The sequence below is a fragment of the Haliotis rubra genome, unplaced genomic scaffold (assembly GCF_003918875.1).
Source record: "Haliotis rubra isolate DU_JTF1 unplaced genomic scaffold, ASM391887v1 Scf522, whole genome shotgun sequence".
Taxonomy (NCBI): domain Eukaryota; kingdom Metazoa; phylum Mollusca; class Gastropoda; order Lepetellida; family Haliotidae; genus Haliotis; species Haliotis rubra.
Genome location: NW_025767216.1, coordinates 313,265 through 333,691, shown reverse-complemented (window position 1 = coordinate 333,691; position 20,427 = coordinate 313,265). Strand labels below are relative to the sequence as shown.

At 38.4% G+C, this 20,427-nt stretch overlaps 2 protein-coding genes across 2 annotated transcripts in view; both read right to left on the bottom strand.

The window, feature by feature from the left end:
• The window catches only part of LOC124252713 (protein mono-ADP-ribosyltransferase PARP15-like), a 52,661-nt gene that overhangs the window by 25,461 nt on the left and 6,773 nt on the right, over positions 1-20,427 (bottom strand). The gene's annotated exons all lie outside the window — the stretch shown is intronic.
• Positions 400-10,573, bottom strand: LOC124252714. Its single transcript, XM_046686372.1, has 13 exons — positions 10,346-10,573; positions 8,791-8,914; positions 7,540-7,582; positions 7,337-7,432; positions 6,389-6,523; positions 5,679-5,942; positions 5,163-5,282; positions 4,531-4,878; positions 3,833-3,882; positions 3,543-3,585; positions 3,008-3,133; positions 1,196-1,389; positions 400-700 (listed from the first exon to the last, which is right to left on the bottom strand). Exons 2-13 carry the CDS (start codon positions 8,860-8,862, stop codon positions 416-418), a joined length of 1,776 nt encoding a protein of 591 aa, XP_046542328.1. The 5' UTR covers positions 8,863-8,914; positions 10,346-10,573; the 3' UTR covers positions 400-415.

The window sequence follows — 20,427 nt, the reverse complement described above, 5'->3', positions numbered from 1 at the left end:
TTATAAAAATCCATACATTTGATAGACAAATGTCTTCCAACAAGAAGACTGGTTTGCTGACAAACATGAAATAAATATTCATGAATGAATAATAATAAGAAGAAGATGAACAACAACAACAACAACAATAATAATAATAATGACAAACACTCTGGGTAATGCAGAAGGCTGCAGTGTTGGGGAGCCTTCATATTCTCCGGAAAGTTCTTGGTGGGTTCGACTAGGCAGCGTTTCCTGGGAGAAGTCCTATTCGCTGTCTGGGCTGCGTGTAGAGGGGGCGAGGGCCCTGAGCTGATGATGAGCCTTACCAGCCTGACTGTGCCAGGATCACCCGAACCCGCTCTGCTGCATACTATCTTTAATCTGTAAAAAATAATGACAACAACATTAAACCAGCATCCTCTGTGTCTATGTACTAGACAATGTCAAATGACCCGTGCACTGCCAATGAAGCACCAGTTCCTATTCTTGTCTTTGATAATGATGTTCCACTAGTTCCATGAACATTTGGTTTCTTTCTGTACACCTTCGGCCTTACGTCCATTCCTTTCAGTTCCATTTCGCCCACGCCGAGCTTTTCCACGCCGGTAGTGACCTTCTGCATCTGAAGTGTGTCTGCGATGCCAGGATTAATTGGAAAATGGCCATGTGGATCGACACACAGTTCCAGACTGTCAGATTTACCATTGTAGACAAATATCTGAAATTGAAAGGGGAAGTTCATACGTTTCTATATTTGACACAAATTAAATCCAACATACGTGAAACCAGGTACCAGGTACAATTAATTGCATATGTCTTCGCTTTAAGACTAACATGCAACATATTTCTATGTGACTCTATTTAATTCAAAAATACTTAATTAAACGTTATTCCATTTTCAGGCGAAATTAACAATTATTTTTCTTTGATATAATGTATTCCAAGATGCGTAATTACTGTGTATCGTAGCACTCTGAGAGTGTGAGTTCGAATCCCAGATGGAACCCAAAACTGTACTAGAATCTTTATTCAATAGAGAAATGTTTTGCATCTTACATTTGACCACTTTCGAAAAGCCATCTTGTATTCACAACTTTAATCTATGTTTCAAATGATGATGGGAAACATTCAAAATTCCAAGATACAAAATCGAATAGAGAAAGGTGATATTTGAATTTATATCATAAAAAATGCAAATACTTGAGATCCTAACCTTGTCTGGAAACGACGGCAGTATGCAGTGTTTCTCATGCTCCAAGCCAACATCTCGTTTCATTTGATTGTAGAAGGGACCGTCGGCATCAAAATACCATGGGTGCATGATCACATAGTCCCACAGCTTCTCCCCAGACAGCTGTCCAATCAGTTCCACACAACTAACGCCAAAGTCGACAGGGTCAAAGTCTCCTTAAAATAGAACAGTGCAAAAACATTGGGGTGACTACTGAAGGGAAAACAACCATTGCGATAGCGATAGTCTATTGCGACCAACTATTGCAATACCTTGAATTGTCTCATTTGAAGTCATTTCCGAAATGAATGTATAGCTTATATGACATAAAAGCAAGTAGTTTCAGTCTCTTTTAATAGCTGACAAGGAACTTGAAACCCAGATCAAGTAAACAGTTAAAACATAAACTCAGTGAAGCTGCAAGTCTGCACCCAAACAATATAAATTACAAAACAACATAGATATTTAATAAAAATAAATAACCATCCAAATACCCATTTGGATTGAGAATTTATCAACGGAAGTCAGTTACTAAACTATCGATAGTCACACATATTATCAATGCATCGATAGTTTTTCGTTTCTACCATCAATTAATTGCTATCGGGGACTCAAGAATTGCAATCCATCGATAGTTCGATGCATTGTTACAGCCCTACAAAAAAAATACCCAGTCTTGCCTATCCCCAGAAACAGATTCCGTTTGGTGTGAAAGGAAAACAAGCTGTGAACATTGTATGGATGGGTGACTGAACATCACAGATGACACCATGTGTTCCCCAAAAGGGTAACCATGTCCTGCCATGTAGCACCAACCATTCACAAAATTGCTTAAAATTGGAAGTATTTTTGCGTGGCGCTGAGTAGCAGTATCCTGCCATGCGACCGCTTGTAAACAAACCACACAATCAGGTGATTGATGAATACAATCCAAAGATACTCTATTCTAGAATTGTGTTAATCAGGACCATTTCAGTCAAAACGAAACGGGTTTCATTGTTCACAGAATTTAAGAATGTATTGTCGCATTTGAAGACACGTATATCTTTATCAAAACTGTCACACTTGCCAAACGGAAAACGTTTAATTCTCTGTTTGGAGTAAATCCCCAATGGTAAACAAACATTTTACGCATTAGAAAGGGTATAATTCATGTGTTTGGTAATACCCGCTGTAGAAATAATTAAATGTGACAGCTGATTTGTTATATCAAAGATATTTCAAAAATAATTTATCAACAGCTGATATACTAATTGTTTTGTCAAGTATGATTTTTAGACATTATATTTTCAGGTATCAGATCTTATCCCCTCGATCATCATAATGAGAAATAACCCAATGTTATAAAGTGTGTTTACAACAAACTTATATGTATATAGCTGTTCCGATTTAAATGAATTTAAACATATTTTTCATTAAAATATGACATCCACAGCCATGTAATAACAATCATCAATCTGGTTTTCTTTAGTAAGTGAGTGAGTTGAACTTTACATCGCGTTTATCAATATTCCAGCAATATCACAGCTGGGGACACCAGAAATGGGCTTCACACATTGGACCCATGTGGGAATCAAACCAGGGTCTTCGGCGTGACGAGCGAACGCTTTAACCACTAGGCTATCCCACAGACCCCTGAAGTTAATTGTCAAACAGTCGCAAGATCGAGAATAGCCATAGCTTCATAGCGTTATGACTAAAGACGTAACAAAGTTTCACACGACTAGAGGCAAGTTTCATATGACGTTTTTTAACCACTAGGCTACCCCACCGCCCCTTTTAGTCAAAACATACCTGACTCTGATTTGACCCCATTGCTGATAACTTCCTGAAGGACGGTCTCCAATATATCAGCTGATATGTCAGTTTTCATGTCCAGGGTCGGCATACGTTTCTTCCTTAAAGTTTTCTCTCTCAGTACTAGAAACAACCATAAATGCAATGGCAAAAACCTGGCGTATGTATGCATGTTAACGTAAATGATTTAGGATATATGTGAACTTTACATATATATGTGAACTTTACATACGTCGATTACTGTATATACGGTAAATTTATATTGAAGAAGGCAGGAACAATACACAGGAACAATACACATGTCAAATAACCAGCTAGGGATCCCTTTCACAAAGCGACAGTCGTAAGTCTATGTTAAAGTATGGGAGTTACGATCACCTTAGAGCTACGATCGCTTTGTGAAGTGGGGCCCAGAATACCTACAGCACTCAATACCTGTCACCTGAAAATGAGAGATTCGAATGGCAACCAAACCTATCACTTGGATTTTAAAGAAAGCAGGATTCATTCCTTTGCATTTGGTCATACGTACGAGCTTTGTTGAGGGATTCAACTTCTTTCACTTTTTCTTCATACTGAAATGAGATAAAACGATAATTGTCAAATCAAATGCCAACACTTATTAATCTAATTCAAGGTAGCTATATCATACAAAAAGAAGATTAAGAAGTGTATTGTCATTATTTACGCTAATACTTTGCAAAACGCGAATTTATATCAAATGTTTGCTCATTGTGAACTATGACATTTTATACTTGAAGGTGCACTTGGAGATTGTTATTTTGTCTTGCAAAACAAACAACAACATTTGGGGGTAAATACCTTCCTTGAAGCCACACAGTTTTTGTGAAGATCTTCTTGATTGTCAAGAACTGGAAATAGAATAATGGTTTGAATGCTGCATGACATTATTAACGAAATGTTCCTCTTTAAATATGCTTTACTTTCATATATGCTCATAATCAATAAATAATCTTAAAACCTCTTAAACATTTAATTTTATTAATAATGTTCATACAAGAAAGTTCGAAGCATTCAAATTAGTTTACACTTTAAGTTTTTTTCTATGATTTAGGAGCCACGATTAATATAGTGGTTAAACTCAATTCAGTAAAGTTCCCCGTGCAGATCCGGGTTGGAATTATTCTTGAGCAACGTATGCTTGTTGTAAGAGACGACTAACGGGATCGGGTGGTCAGATTCGCTGACTAGGTTGACACATGTCTTCGTATCCCAATTGCGTAGATCAATGCTCATGCTGTTGATCACTGGATTGTCTGGTCCATACCATCTGCAGACCGCCGTCATGTAGGTGGAATATTGCTGAGTACGACGTTAACCAACTAACACATAAACAAATAATCTTTTGGTTGTCTGTTTGAAATTTGGCAGGAGATTTGAACTCCTGTATTCAGGATGAAAAAGAAACCTTGTATGGTGATTTATTAACTATTCACAATATTGTTTATTGTACAAGCTTGCAAATTGATGAGTTTGGCATTTAAAACAAACAAACTTACCAAAGTCACCGAGTTTCCCAAGACTTTTCACTGGTACAACCAGGCTCGATTGCACGTCAATATTAAGTGTAGTTCCTTCGGGAATGAGCGACTCGAGATCTCCAGCGAACACATCCTTCACGACCGATTCTAACCATTGATATTCCATGGTCTGACCTGGATCGACGTCAATTTCTATGACAACAGAGCCCTCCCGTACAGTCACAATCTGAGCATCACTGGACCTGAGTCGGATGTTGATGACGTGTTTCTTGGCATCAATGTCATGGACGAGCAGCTTCTCCAGCTCAGGGTTGTTGGGATCTGTAGTGATGACGAGCACAACCTTGGATGCTGTTGGCCCAGGAACTAATAACAAAATGTGTAGGTGAGTCAGGTTTTACGTGGTTTGTGAATGAATAGTATTTCAGCAGTATGATGATGGGGACAGAAATGTGAAAAGGTGGAATGAGTAAATTCATTACACCATTCATTCATTCATTCATCTGTGCATTAAATAATTCATTCATTCATTCATTCATTCATTCATTCATTCATTCATTCATTCATTCATTCATTCATTCATTCAAACGTAACGACCTTTCACGGATACGATATTTGATAATTTTATACCTTAGAAAATATGTACCTACCAACTCTGACATTGACTGTGTTTTCAGTTCCATCCTGTTTTGCTATGACGAGCTGATGGGATGATTTCTTAATGTTCATCGTGCAGCCAGTTCCAATTTGACAGTTTATCAATTCATCATCTGAAACAATTGTTATTGTTGTTATGCAACTTAATTCATTACAGATCGATAAGAACAACGACATCGGATCTTCGCCATAGAGATGAGATAGGTGTAACAGTGCATGTGTTCAACATTCAACATTTCACAGACACCGATAAAAATATTAATATCTTTGGGTTCATTTCTTTACTGATCAAATATATTTCTATAACATTCCCAGAAACTGAAAAGAAAGTATACATTTGTGTTTAATTGCTCTAAAAATGAAAGAAACTGAGTGTTGGTATTCAATGGTGACAAATCTTTCAATATTTACACGTCAGCAGATTCAACTGAAACATGACACTGAAAGATGACCTAAGGTCTTAGTTTTACCTGCTATATCTCCTTCAGGTAATAAAGTAACAGGGTTAACTTGATGTGTTTCCTTCATCCCTTCACTTATTGCTTCTTCAAGGGATGCACTTTGTCCTTCATCTTCTGTCTGCGTGTCTTCATCAGAATCCAGACTTGGCTCCGCTTCCGATTCCAGTTTATGTCTTGGGACACTGGTAATGGTTATGTCTTTCATTTCTTTGGTGCAGTCACCCGGCAGCTGATACAGGACTTCATTAAACATGCGATTCTTTTCTTCAAATTTGTTGACGACAAGGACTTGTTTCCCACTGGCCTCCAGCCCTTAGATCATTGCAAATAAATTTTTCATGCCATACATTTTGAAAAGCTACCAAATTCTGAAGCTTTCGGTGGAACAGAATGAAATTTCAAATGCCATGATGTCCGGTCATCAAATAAACATTAACAACAGCAACTATGACTCGCATAAGTTTACAATACAAGGGTTATCAGTAATATTCTGAAGTGGAAGTTCACTCCAAGCCGAATGACACGTTTTCCAAGTTTGGACGTGCGACGAAAGAAATATATACTCATCAAAGTGTTAAATCCAAAACCTTACAAACGGATATGATATAACATTTCTATTCAATTTTTAAATAGATTTTTTAAATTTCACACACAAATTCCTGCATCACTTGGCTCCTATTGTTATCCTCTTGGTTTTTAATAAATGATAATTGATATGTATACATTTGATACAGAATTTGTCCGATCAGGATATTTACCTTCAAAGTAGTCATACACAGAATTGTGAAGCCTTCCTTTTCTGAGAAAAATGGACGCTACAGCTGTGTCCACTAACAAATACATGGTAGAAAAGCTTGAAAAGGGTAACCTCTCCTTGTCAAACATTTCTCTATCTGGAAATACAATAAAAATACTTTTAAGGAATTAACCCATCGCCAAAACACGTTTCCAATAAGATCATTTTGTGCTATTAGCCATTGCAGTTGCGAACAGATTCAAAATACAGATAATCCTTGAGTAAAGGATAACGAGACTTTTAATGTGCTTACACAGCATTTGTGATGTAATTGTAATGAACACATATAAATGTGTAGACCATTTTGGGGGTAAGGAAAGCAAATTGTCATAAAATTCAGTCACAAAAAATTTACATTACCGTTTCAAGAAACGTCCGTGAAATTCATTACCGAAATAACCCATGAAGAAAAATCCCTTTTACTTGACAGTTTTCTTTATCTAATCTTCAAATCATACTTGAAAAGGTATATTTTGTATTATGACGCTTGTAATGTATATTTACAGAAGTACATGGTAAGTCATCATTATCATGATGCTCATTCTGACAAGGTAGCATCACACACAAACCCAACAATCATTTAGAAAATATATCCCACTTAATACATTTGACGACCTTCAGCGGTTAAAACGTTTTAGATATCAATAGCAACGTTCGAGTCGGTCGGAAGATCAGAAAGTAGCAGTTGAATTTTGTACGTTTTAAAATCCAGAACAATAGAAAATATTACCCTTTTTATTTAAAATTGTCAAGGGGTTATTTCAGTTTGACCCTATGGGTTAAATTTATATTCCGTAGTGAACAGCGAAATAGCTAGTGTTCAATTTAAATAACGATGGTCAAATCTTTACATACATAGCACTATTAAGCCTCTTAAACCTATACAAAGATCTAGACTAAAATGTGTCACCTATGCATTTGATGACGTCATACTGTCCTCCTTCTTGGCCAAACCTCTTTGACAATTCCTGGGCGGCCGACATTTTCTCTTTCGAGCATATAATGACTGAAACAGTTTTCATATAATTAGGATCAATCCATGTGTGTAAAGAAAATATTTAGGATCAAAACAAAATTGAGATACCTTTCATCATTCTGTGTTTATCAACTTACCATTTCGTTTACATTTTCTGCCATTGTGCGTTCTCGTCGCTCTCTGTAATGTAGTGAAATATATGTAAAACAAGCCCATGGCATTTCAGCTAATATGTTTTATGCTAGACCTATGAATATAAGTGTTAATACGGTTAAATTATTTAACGCCTCACTGTTGTTGTTTTTAAAAATTATCTTTTTCCCCCAGATGTTCATATACATTATGCCATGCACGTTCATATAAAACATACATACATTCATGAGTCAGTTCATATCATACAATAGCTTGCAAGGTATGCTATATATTCTCATTACATATTTTGATGTCCACAATTCAACTATTATAACTTACACAATTTATATTTGCACATCAGTAAGCAAAGTGTGAAAAGATGACCAAAAGTATAGAAGTTAGGCTCACTATTATTTGTAAATGAAATGTATCTAAATGCTTGATAGTATTTTAGTATTTCTTTTTGGATACATTTAAAACGTCTCACTATTGTTCATTGCGTATCGCCCAGTCACCTAGCGAAGAGCGTTGCTCGGGATATCAACCATTGGTTTACTTGGCCGTGGTCAGATAATGAACACTAGGCTAACTTGGCAGATTCAGAATATTTCCATAATTGTTCATTATCATTTATAGTATACACATGTAAGGTTAATAGCTAATATGCAACGATTTGGGCTACAGGGCTGAATACACTAATATATACTTCATTTACTGTTTGTGTATTTCTGGAAATGAAAGATGAGGTATGACAGAACAATATGTTGCTTTGAACACGCAATACCAGTTAAAAAGCCATTCTTTGTAAAATCGGATATACTCCCCCAACCCCCTAAGAGTACTAGATAGTGTATTTTGCTGAGAAAGTGCACTCCCAAATATAACATAAGTTAGTTTTGACCTCTCAAACACACACACACACACTCTGAATGTTCATTCTGATGTGAAAAAAAGAAAGGTATGCCCTGGAGAACATAAAAACCTTACTCTAGCTCTTAATCTTTCTTCATCTATATGTATGAAAATCTTTATGAAGCAAAGTGACGTGATCTACGTCATAGAATGATTTAGTGTTATTATCAATTGATCTAAGCTTTAAAAGGTCATAAAATAAGTTACAGAATTAGTGAAAAACATTTATTATTTTTCGCCTGCCCGCCGTCTTCCAGGTTGATGTTGGAGAAGAAAAACACTTAACAAATATGGATGTCCCAAGAGGTCGAACCACTGTTTACTGTTAGGAAGGATTGGTTTACCTTGCTGTTTCTCATGATAAATTCCCCGAATGAAAATACCCCTGACTTGGAATTAGTACTCATGGCCTCCATGGGGTAGTGATTGCTTGTCTCTTGCCATCAACGGACCTGGTAAGTTCTCATCCTGAATAATATAAAGTTTACATTCATTGCAAGAGCACGCCAAAAACACAGCACTTGCATATATATCCTAGCTAACAATGGTTGGGGGTGTGTGTGGTGTGTGTGTGTTTTAGCGTAGTACTTAACATGTTTGTACACTATGCGTCTAGTCATTACAGGTGTCTGTTACTAGGTGATGTTTGTCTGTATGCATGTTCTTTAATGCCGCAATCAGAAATCGAGTCTGGACCTGACAATTGTTTTCTAGGATATAGGAGACACGATGGATACAGTGGTTAAACTCCACTTAGCAAAGTTCCCCTTGCAATTCCTTGTTACAATTGGTCTTCAGCACCCATGACGTTGTAAGTGGCGACCAACGGGATCGGGTGGTCAGGTTCGCGGATTTGGTTGACACATGTCATCGTATCTCAGTTACGTAGATAGATGCTCATGATGTTGATCACTGGATTGTCTGCTCCAGCTGGAATATTGCTGAGTGCGGCGTTAAACAAACAAAAAAACAAAAAAAAGCCAAACAAACAAACAAACAAAAACAAAAAAAACCCAGCAACAATATACACTTTCTCATTGATAACATCGATCCCATTGATGACATCATTGACATAAACAGTTTGAAATATTTATAACCTTAGAGACCCGTTTTTCTCATACTTGTCAAAACTGTCTGTACTCACTCAAATTTTACATTTGAACTGCAATATAAAATGTAAATCTAATTCATTTTTTTTAATAATCACATTAGCAAATGAAATTATTCTTCGCTTGTAGTACATGTCTCTTGGAATAAAAGTTATTTGAGTTCCCCATATGCTGTTGAAGACACCTGTTTTCTGCATGTGTTCATTGAAACCGGTTTTCAGTGAAGTTTCGGTTCGATATTATACAGCAGTTGCCTCCCTTCATACTCGCATTGTCAATAAATAAACATTTGTGTGCCGACTTTCAAATTTAACAAACAAACTAGCAGTAAAATTAAACATAAACATTATATTCATAAAGTCACACAAATCCACTGATAACGCCAATATCTGACATGACTAATAACAGACTACCTCGCCTATAATATATCACTTCCTGGTCCTACTTTCGGATTCGATATATTTTGTTATGTCACACGATATCTTTACACTCACTGTGAAAAGGCGAAATATGTAGTATGATGCAGTCTATCTCAACTATATATACAAGCTACTTGTATGCTTAAGATGTGTGGAAAACTACTGTCCGGATAAACGAGGTTTCATTGACCTATTAACCATATATATCAACCAAATGGATCTGTGGTATTCCTACTTCTTTAGTTATATATATATATATGTATGTATGTATGTATATATGTATAGGAAGCTGTATGTATGGAAGCTGATGGTGTGGGTAAACTCACCCTTAAGGGTGATACGTCTCCTCATATCAGTAACCTAATACTTACCGGTGGCTATGTTCACCTATCCTCTACCCGTTGCCGTGTTGTGACTGACGACATACAACGGCGAAAGTCTTATCTATAAATCGTATGGTTGGCCCAGGAAAACATTCACAAAATCCTGCTTTGTGTTCCTACAACGAAGACTGGGAACAGAGACATACAATCACCTCATTCGTCACCACTCGCCGCTTTCCGTAACCTCCAAGAATTCGATACTCGGCTTGTCGCGTAATAACACGAGTTGGTCACGAATGAGATCACCTTCCGTTTGTGGTGGAATACGGCAACGAGATCCAGCCAATGAAAAGACAGATTACATAATCAAGTGTCACAGCGTATGTACCGAAGGCAGTGGGCGTGTTACGAGGTATAGTTGTAACAACTTGTAGTTATGCAGAATTTATGAATGAATGCTCACTATAAATGAAATCCCGTAACTTCTGGGGCTTGAAGTGCAATCTCTGTATAGCGTTTTCTGTCACGTATTGCACAAGGTATTTGAGACTCGTATTACTATTGATCTAAATGTGAGTGTTGAGCTGTACACATTTGTACACATTCACCGTTGTGAATCGATAACGCACTGTTTCTAAAGCGCTGTCATATCCATTATGTTTAGACTAAGGCTTAGTCTCTGAATATATATAATTTTGATAGTAACAAACAAGCCCATTTATATTGAAAAGGAGCCCTAGGGAGACCAGAGATCCTGAACCTGAGAAAATCTAGACTTGCTTTATTTAGGGCTTTAGCACTACAGAGAGGGCTTTGCAGTAGGGAAATTAATGTGGTTCAGGGACTGTGAGACAGACTACCATTATGTTATAAGCTTGTCTCTTTGAAGCGTCAAGTCAGATGAAGTTGTTCGTGTTTGTTGGTGGGTTCACTTCAGTCTTAAATAATATATATCAAAGAATGATTATAAAAGCGTATATTTAAGACTATAATATACATGCGAGAACCAAGCTCTTCAACTGTTAGGTTAAGAGCAACACGTATACTCAGAGGCAAAAGTTACCGTGACATGGAACATTTTCATTAGCAGTCTTGTAAGTACATTTTTCGATTTGAACCAGAGGAAGTGTCTGATCGAATACCGTTTGAACACGTCGTGGATGAAATGGAGCGATGACGTCATCCGAATCCTCCAACAACGCTGTAGGAAGTCTGCCAAATTCTGCCTTCCTGGGAATTGGAATGATTTTCCCCAGGACTTTCATCCACGTTTAGTGGCCTCGATGAGGCGAGGGTGTCATCCCTGCATCAATGCACAAGGTGGATATCGATGTTTATCAACATGTTTGCAGTAATTTATTCATATATGGTTTGGTTGAGTTGGGATCGGGTAGTCAGACTCGATGACTTGGTTGACACATGCGTAGAACGATGCTCATGCTGTTGATCACTGGATTGTCTGGTCCAGACTCGATTATTAACAGACAGCCGCCATATACCTGGAATATTGCTGAGTGCGGCGTTAAATAACAAACTGAAACCATACGATTAAGTCATAGTCACATACGCTATGATATCCCTATCACATACACTTTCATCTGCATGTCAGAGATGGGTGATAAGAATATTTATTTGCGTTGTTAAATTCCAAGCAATTAGAGTTCTGCAGATATGTCTCCGAAAATGAAATCTCTCCACTAAAATAGATGTTTTTTTAGCCGGGCTTAAGTCAGAGAAAATATATTAGTGAATGGGGTATACACGATATTCTAGGCAAAGCATGATGAAGAACAGCTCATCAAACCCATCCCTTAGTATTCTGTGAGCGACATCACCAAAACGCAACCAATTGCGTGCACATCATGGAAAATGTGTTGGTTTGTTTTCAGGAAAAGCATGCAGAATAGGGCTATAAAAGACAGGCTCTAAAAGAGGTTCGATACCGTGGTTTGTGCACATACCGTATGGGATGTGACAGTATTTATGTTACGCAGTTATTTCCCTTTATCTTGCTTCTAATCATACTTCATGATATTTTGGCCACACACGCATTTATCCTGAGGTAAACCTGGGCAAGAGTTATCTCCCCTTATCAAATTTACTTTGGGTATGTTGTTTTAATTGGAGATAATGGTGATGCCCTCTGGTAACATTTTTGAGGGGGGAATATCTAGTGTGAATTTACTAAATAAAACTTCATCTATAAGAAAATCTTGTTAATATAAAAATCCTTTTTTTTCATTTAGGAGATAAACGTACTGTGTTGGGAAATTAGATGAATGTTAGGCAGAATTGATAGTCTCTAAATTTCATTTGGAACCGAACGCGCAGCGTGAGGTTTCAAATGATTATTTTAGAGACTAAAATACATCAAATTAAGTGTACTTGTCAATCTTTACGATCATTAAATTGATTACAGTTATTCCTCACAATTTATGATTCATATATGTTGATATGAACTGAACTTTAAACAAAAATTACATGAATTGACTGAAAACATTCTGGAATGGTCACGTATTGCGTATTTCTTTCAGAAATGGAGTTTATATAAACCATGGGAAGTCACTCTCAGGTATATCGCCATACTATAGATCTAGTCTACCTTCGTGATCACATACAGCTTGAACGTTGATACTGTGGTAACCTTTTCTGTTCACATAAGCTGGTTCATCTCTTGTTGGAGCTTGGTACCATCTATGCAGCCTATTACGTCAGGAAACCAACCGAGTTGGTAGAATCCACTCTGAATAGTACGCAGGTGCACACCCAAGGTATCCCCAACCACTTGGAGAAAACTCCCACTCGCATAAAATCGCAAGGCATTTAAAACTTGTTGCTAAACTGTAAGTGCATGTCCGCGATTTGTTGGTCTTTAAGATCGTCTCTTAAAGTATCCACCAAATACTCGATAGACCTCCTTCCAAACCTGTAACGCAGACGCAGTTCACTGTCCGAATAGCCTAGAATGTTTAAATCGTAAGCTCTATAAACTTTCTCTTGTCCTTGGTTCTTTAACGGCACCATGAACGCAGCGTTCGGTTGCAAGGCCATCTTGCCGATGTTAAACAACCCGGTTAACTATACACCTGGAACTTAATTAAGCACCCCCTGATATATTTCATGATTGTTGAGCAACTGTTAACCATCGTTAAACATGAATGATATCTCTGTATTACAACACATCTCTAGTAGTCTAAAAAGGTGTTTCAGTTCCTTTGCACTCGTCACAACGCATCCCTTGTGCACGTGAAGCATACAACCCACACTTTTCCTAAAATTCAGTTTCTCTGACATGCAATTTATGGGTATAAAAGCAGACAAATTTGTAACTGTCTCCATTAATGAATACTGAAATGGCGAGGAGAAGACTTTCTGAAGCAATAAGGTGGCAAATTGTCGGCATGCATGCAACAGGCATGTCCTTCAAAGCTATTGAACGACAACTGGGCTACAGTCACTCGGTCATCAGCCGACTTGTCCGAAAACATCAGATGACAGATTTGAGAGATCGTCCAAGGCCTGGACAACCCAGGAAGACAACGGCCCTTGATGATCGCAGCCTGGCACGTCTGGTAAGGCGAGAACCCTTTGCCACAAGTTCGGTTTTGAAGCGCCTGTGGTTACCCTACAGACAATTATCCCCCAGAACCGTCTGAAATCGCCTTAGAGCACTTGGTATGAGGTCCAGAAGAGTCATCAAACGTCCTGCTCTGTCTGATCTCCTTAAGAGACGACGTCTGGAGTGGTGTATGGCCCGTCGCCAGTGGAACCTGAGGACATGGAGGATGGTCCACTGGTCAGATGAGAGCAGGTTCCTCCTCCACGTTACAGATGGTCGAATGAGAGTGTGGAGGCATAAAAACATTGCTTACGTGCCCAGGAATATCCACCCTACTGTTCCTTATGGTGGAGGATCGGTTATGATCTGGAGTTGTCTTTCACACGACTGTAAACTTCAAATGGTGATTGTCCGAGGAAATCTTGATGGTCAGCAGTACATCCGTGATATTCCCCATCCAGTTGTCGTGCCTCACTTTGACAACCACCCGTTGGCTACTCACCCGATATTCATGGAAGACAACGCCAGGCCGCATCGTTCACGTGCTGTGACCGCACATCTCCAGAATGAGGCTATCATGACATTACCTTGGCCAGCAATGAGCCCCGATTTGAATCCTTTGGAGCACATCTGGGACTTTCTTGGACGCCGTGTGAGGTTGAGAGAACCCCCTCTCCAGCATCTTGCACAGCTGGAAGCTGCTTTGCATGAAGAATGGCTGCAATTGCCAATTCATCGTATCAGAAGGTTTACCAGTAGCATGATGAGGAGGATTCAAGCTGTCATCCAAGCACGTGGGGGATACACCCGATACTGATGCCAGACCCATCAGATGTTAACATGTGACATTCCTTGTGCATCATTTCTTGTAATAGTCAGCCATTGACAATGCTACGACCATACTTGTTCAGTGACTATTTTCATCAAGAATCAATAGTGACCAAATCACATTGGTTACGCTATTAAAACAACACGTATTGGAATCATTGTCTTGTTTTTCATTTGCCAATAGATCGTATGTTTCACAATAGCTAAGGTTCCACTATCTTTGGAATAGTGAGAGAGTTACAGCAAGTTTTGTTTCTCATCATCCAGAAAATAGGGGGGGGGTGCTTAATTAAGTTCCAGGTGTATATTAAGCGGCGGTCCGTAGTGTGATAACTTTAACGCCAAGATAACGACGGGTTAAAGATAACCGGGTTTTGAGAAACGCTGTAACCACTTGGTTAACTTTAACGGCCGGTTAAGAGTATTTAACCAGTGGTTAAAAGATAACCGAGTTTTGAACAACCGGGCCCAGGACACTATTCAAAGAGTCGTTGTGTCAATGAGAACATATTGCATGGCCTGTGTTAATCCAATGATGGACATACCCGATATTTGGCATTTCATTTCGACCCCGTGTGCCATCCATACAGTGACGTAAATATAATCACTGTGTGGCATTGTTTTGCCATTTGTTGTCTTTCTTTCATCTATTCCTGTTCAAAATTAACTTGATTATTGCTCAAGCCGTTTTTGTGATATTTCAAGATTTCTTACTGGAGCGTTTTTTATGCTTCTTCAGGGCCCTGTTCAGTATAGTTAAGCAACCATTTTCTGTTAAATATTTCATTTCACAGACTAGATGTTAGTCTAACATGTGACATACAGAGGGTTGGAATTCTTGGAATCGTGGCTGACAAGACTTTACAGAACAGTCAACATACATCTATTTATTATCTATTAAGCGTACATCGTGTATGTAAAATGTAATAAAGGTTGGGGTGATATTTCATACAATATCAAATGAATGAGACACAGGGTGTCACCCTGTATAACCCACTATTCTAAATGAATTTTCAACAACAAATTTCATATTTAACATGACGAGAAAACATTGATAAAATAGACAATAAGAAATTATACACTTGAAAACTGACCAACAGATTGCAAACGTTTTTTGGCTGAGACAGTCACCGAAACAGATTGAAAGTCAAAACATCTGTGACAGTGGTATTATTTGCATCGCCAACGAATAAGAATTGCTTGTGTTTTCCATTTCCAGTCTCCATCAAACGTGTGTATACTTTCTATTGCACAACAACGAATTCGTTAGCTATTGGTGAGTGAGTTTCGTTTTACGCCGCTTTTAACAGTTTAATATTTTAAGTTTAATATTGATTTCAGTAAAAACTCAGAAATCGAGAAATCGGGGCCAGAAATGGGCTTCATACATTGTACCCATGTGGGGAATCGAACCCGGGTCTTCGTCGTGAAGAGCGAACGTTTTAACCACAAGGCTACCACACTGCCCCGTTAGCTACTAATAAAAGTACTAGAATCTGTACTTTACTGAGATAGTGTAATCCCAAGTACTTGTCAGACTTGATCTAGACTACCAGTTGTCCGACTTTCATTTGGTGTGGAACCTGCGATAGGTGTGTGGGTTAGACAGCTGCCTCTGTGTGCTGGCGATAAGGTGCCTGACTCTGAGTGTATGATTTGAATGCCGGATAGGGCTCAACCTAACAAATGTACAAGAATCTGTATTTTCCTGAGAAGGTATTACCCCAAATATAGCATATGTTATACTCTATAACTGACACAGATTATTGTCTATATTTATATTAATCTACTTTCTGTTTTAATCGTCAACAACCCGTGAAGATCCGGGTTGGAATTGATCTCCAGTAACCCATGCTTGTCGTAAGAGACGACTTAACGGGATCGGGTGGTCAGACTCGCTGACTTGGTAGACACACGCCATCTTATCCCAATTGAGTAGGTCGATACTAATGCTGTTGATCACTGGATCGTCTGGTCGAGACTCGATTAGTTACAGACCACCGCCATATAGCTGGAATATAGCTGAGTGTGGCGTAGAGCTAAACTCACTCATGTTAACATCAAAACATTTACATTATAATGTGTCATGAAATAAGTAATTTGATTAGGAATATGTCCAAAACGTGAAAGAATATTTCCTTTTGGGTATTTGACCTTTCTTTACAATGGTTGTGCGGCATGTGGCAATGATCACTTCTATGTATATTTTTGGGGTAATGGGCCGTGATATTGCATAATTATCGCTAAACGCGGTGTAAAAACACACACACTCACTCTACGTATACAATGCCATATTGCCTCACTGTTGCAGATATTACACGGATAACTTTATTGATTACAACAGAAGGAGCCAATCACACTGAGTGCACATCTGTCAACACAGATTCCATTAAGTGATTGCATAATGGGGACGAAACTTGCATTAATGGATCACTGAAAATCAGTCATGACACCAGGTGTTCGCAAATACAAAGCATGTTCCGCTGTGCCCCTACTGGAATTATTCACACAACTATCTAAAGAAGAAGACACTGTGGTTTTCAGTAACCCATGCTTGTCGTAGGAGGTGATTAACGGGATCGGTGGTCTGGCTCGCTGACTTGGTTGACACATGTACTCGTATCCTGATCGTAGATCGATGCTCAATGATACCATTTTCCATCTTCCACGGACCTTAACATTAGAATTGGTCTTCAGCAGCCCATGATTGTCGTAAGAGGCGACTAACGGAATCGGGTGGTCAGGCTCGCTGACTTGGTTGACACATGTCATCGTATCCCAGTTGCGTAGATCGATGCGCATGCTGTTAATCATTGGCTTGTCTGGTTCAGACTCGGTTATTTACAGACCGTCGCCATATAGCTGGAATGATGCGGCTTTAAACAGGAAAAATAAGTTTTTAAAAAGAAAGTCGGTGAGTTTGGAAGCGTGTACTACAGACTAGTCGAGCCACGTGATATGCAAGTTAATGAGCAGTACTGATTTGGTCTTCCGGTCGAACTACGATGAATGCATCAACCAGAGATGTTTCCGGATTGGACTCCCCATAGCGACGTATTGCCTCTGCCAGCCATTTTGTTACCAGATCAGAAGGGTATCCGTGTCTCGTGGTGCCAAGCAGTGGGAAGGCGATGGAAGCTAGCTGAGACTTGCTTGCCAGCTGAAGACACTTCGTGACCACTTGGACAAATGACTGAAACATATACAGTTTAATATTTATGAGGAGGCCCATGAAATACGAACTTCAAAACAAAATGGAAGCTTTAAAACATATACTGAGGGAAACAAATAAGGGATCACATGAAAGCACAAGTGTTCCTTTATTTTTTTCCAGGTTTCTTCACAAGCTATGCGATACAAAGCTTGTGAAGAAAACTGCATTTTCCTTGATCACACTGACAAATATATGGGTAACCCTTCCACATCCGTATGAAATCTCTGCTAAAACCAGAGTCGATACAAGTCGACTAGATCATGATTCACTATCATCTAGTGATGACACCAGGTGTTCACGAAAAGGTGAGTTTGTCCTGCCCCAACGGTGGCACCCGTCGTAAACAAGGGCAAAAGCTTGTCATAAACAAGGGCAAAAGCTTGTCATAAACAAGGGCAAAAGCTTGTCATAAACAAGGACAAAAGCTTGTCATAAACAAGGACAAAAGCTTAGCTTTGTCATAAACAAGGACAAAAGCTTGTCATGAACAAGGGCAAAAGCTTGTCATAAACAAGGGCAAAAGCTTGTCATAAACAAGGGCAAAAGCTTGTCATAAACAAGGGCAAAAGCTTGTCATAAACAAGGACAAAAGCTTGTCAACGGTTCTGAAAACATCGGAACGTATGGTACAAATCGAAATTGGGAATTGCATCGGACATCCCGTTTGTCACTGATGCGTAAAAATAGGAAATGTACACCATCCGTGCAAGATAAAACTTTTAGAAGCTTTAAGAAGCTGACATAGTTGCAGCTTCATTATTCGAGCACCATGAAATTCAATTCGTTCGCATAAGGGATTAATAATTCTACCGGTACTCATTTAATGCTGGTTCACAGAAGTATACTCCGAACAAAGTTAATGTTAGGTTAGGATTAGAGCTCTTCTTAGAGTCAGGGTCAGGGTCAAGGTTAGGTCAGGGTGAGGGTTAGGACTGGGGTCCGGGTTATGGTCAGGGCTAGGTTTTGTCCAGATAGGCACCATGGGACCTCCTTGGCCTTTGTTAAGGATAGTAAGTTTCGATCGTGGATTTTTCAAGAATGTGACTGTAAGGACAAAGTTTTGTAAAGTCGCCGTTAACCGTACATTTTTCAGATCTTCTGAATCCTCCCAGTGCATCAATACTGTAAAGTAGATCCGCTTCCATTGGCTTTGCCCACCATTAGTGAAGGCAACCTGACCTTCAACTATTCCGTCAGGATAGTTCGCGCGGAGCTCTTCCTCAATGACACCCTTTGCTTTCTTTAAGATGGACAAAGACAACACGCCATTCCTAAGGTTCAGATACGGATTCGTGGAACTCACAACAGCGTCAACCTGAAACACAAGTGTCAACGACATTTGTAACACTTCGTGACAACAATTGCCAGCTGTTCACCTTATATTTCCGATTGTATTAATTTTCTAAATAGGGTTTAATAATCACAAATGGGAATTGTTTTATTGGATATACAAATAAAATAATCTTTATTCAGCTACACTAAATCCCAAAGCAGATACTCAAAAATGACTAAAATAATTCTCAAACTGAAGATTCGTGTAACCTTGCTGTCACACCCCTGGAGGAATTTTAAATGATTTCGTTGCAGAAAATATGAATGACTAAACCAAAATCGGAGTAAAATGTCCCAACAGATGTGAAATATAAGTCCAGTCTTCAAGATTAAAGTTGATTAGTTACATACAAATATAATATTATTGCTTTGAAACTCGTAGCGATTTATAATTACATTTCCTAAAATTGTTGGAAGCACACGTACAATCTCCATAACAAGCGCGCAAGATCGTCAGAAATACACTCAGTTGGGCATGTTCTCATTTCGCCTACATCCAGATTCGCCTACAGTCTTATAACAACATTTCATGGTCTGTTGACTGCTGGTTACCCAATGGTAAACTAGTGGCACCCCTATGATCTAAAAGTGGTCTCTTCTAGTTGAAGTACAAAAAGACATTTTTTACTGCATTAACCTTTACATTTATCTATGATGCACTTCCAGTGTCTGGCTTCATGTAGTTTCAACTTCTTGTTGGATGGCCGAACCTTGTTTGAACTTCTTAGTGGATGCACCAATCTTCTTTACTCAACTACATATCCCTATAACAACTGAGTATTTTACAGTGAGAAATGAACTACATATCATCACTGCTTTTACAATTTAGCTTGTGCATTAATCCCTTTCATTTTATTTTAACTGAACAAACTGAACTTTATTTCAACTCAGGCCGCAGACAGTGGCATATGAGGTTACATATATGTTACAACAGTAAATATATTCATATAGTTATATACAATATATGTTAAGATGGAGTATTCCTACCGACGATTCTTAAAAACATTTATGATAATATTACATAATAAAGAGAGTTTTCTAAGAATACCTTATTGTTATTGAATAATGTATACATTTTATGAAAATTTGATTTGGAATATAAATATGGCTTTAAATATTTAACTCTTGCGTTTATAAAGTGAGAACAAATAAATAAATAATGAAATTCATCGCCAATGTCCCTACCATTACAAAGTT

What these genes read in the sequence shown, in the direction of transcription:
- LOC124252714 (XM_046686372.1), bottom strand. Translation starts at nt 8,862, where the DNA reads ATGGAGGCCATGAGTACTAATTCCAAGTCAGGGGTATTTTCATTCGGG. An exon ending in CAGAAAATGTAAACGAAATG is followed by an intron (nt 7,433 to 7,539) that starts GTAAGTTGATAA and finishes AAACTGTTTCAG; the next exon opens with TCATTATATGCTCGAAAGAG. An exon ending in TGCCGTCGTTTCCAGACAAG is followed by an intron (nt 701 to 1,195) that starts GTTAGGATCTCA and finishes TTTCAATTTCAG; the next exon opens with ATATTTGTCTACAATGGTAA.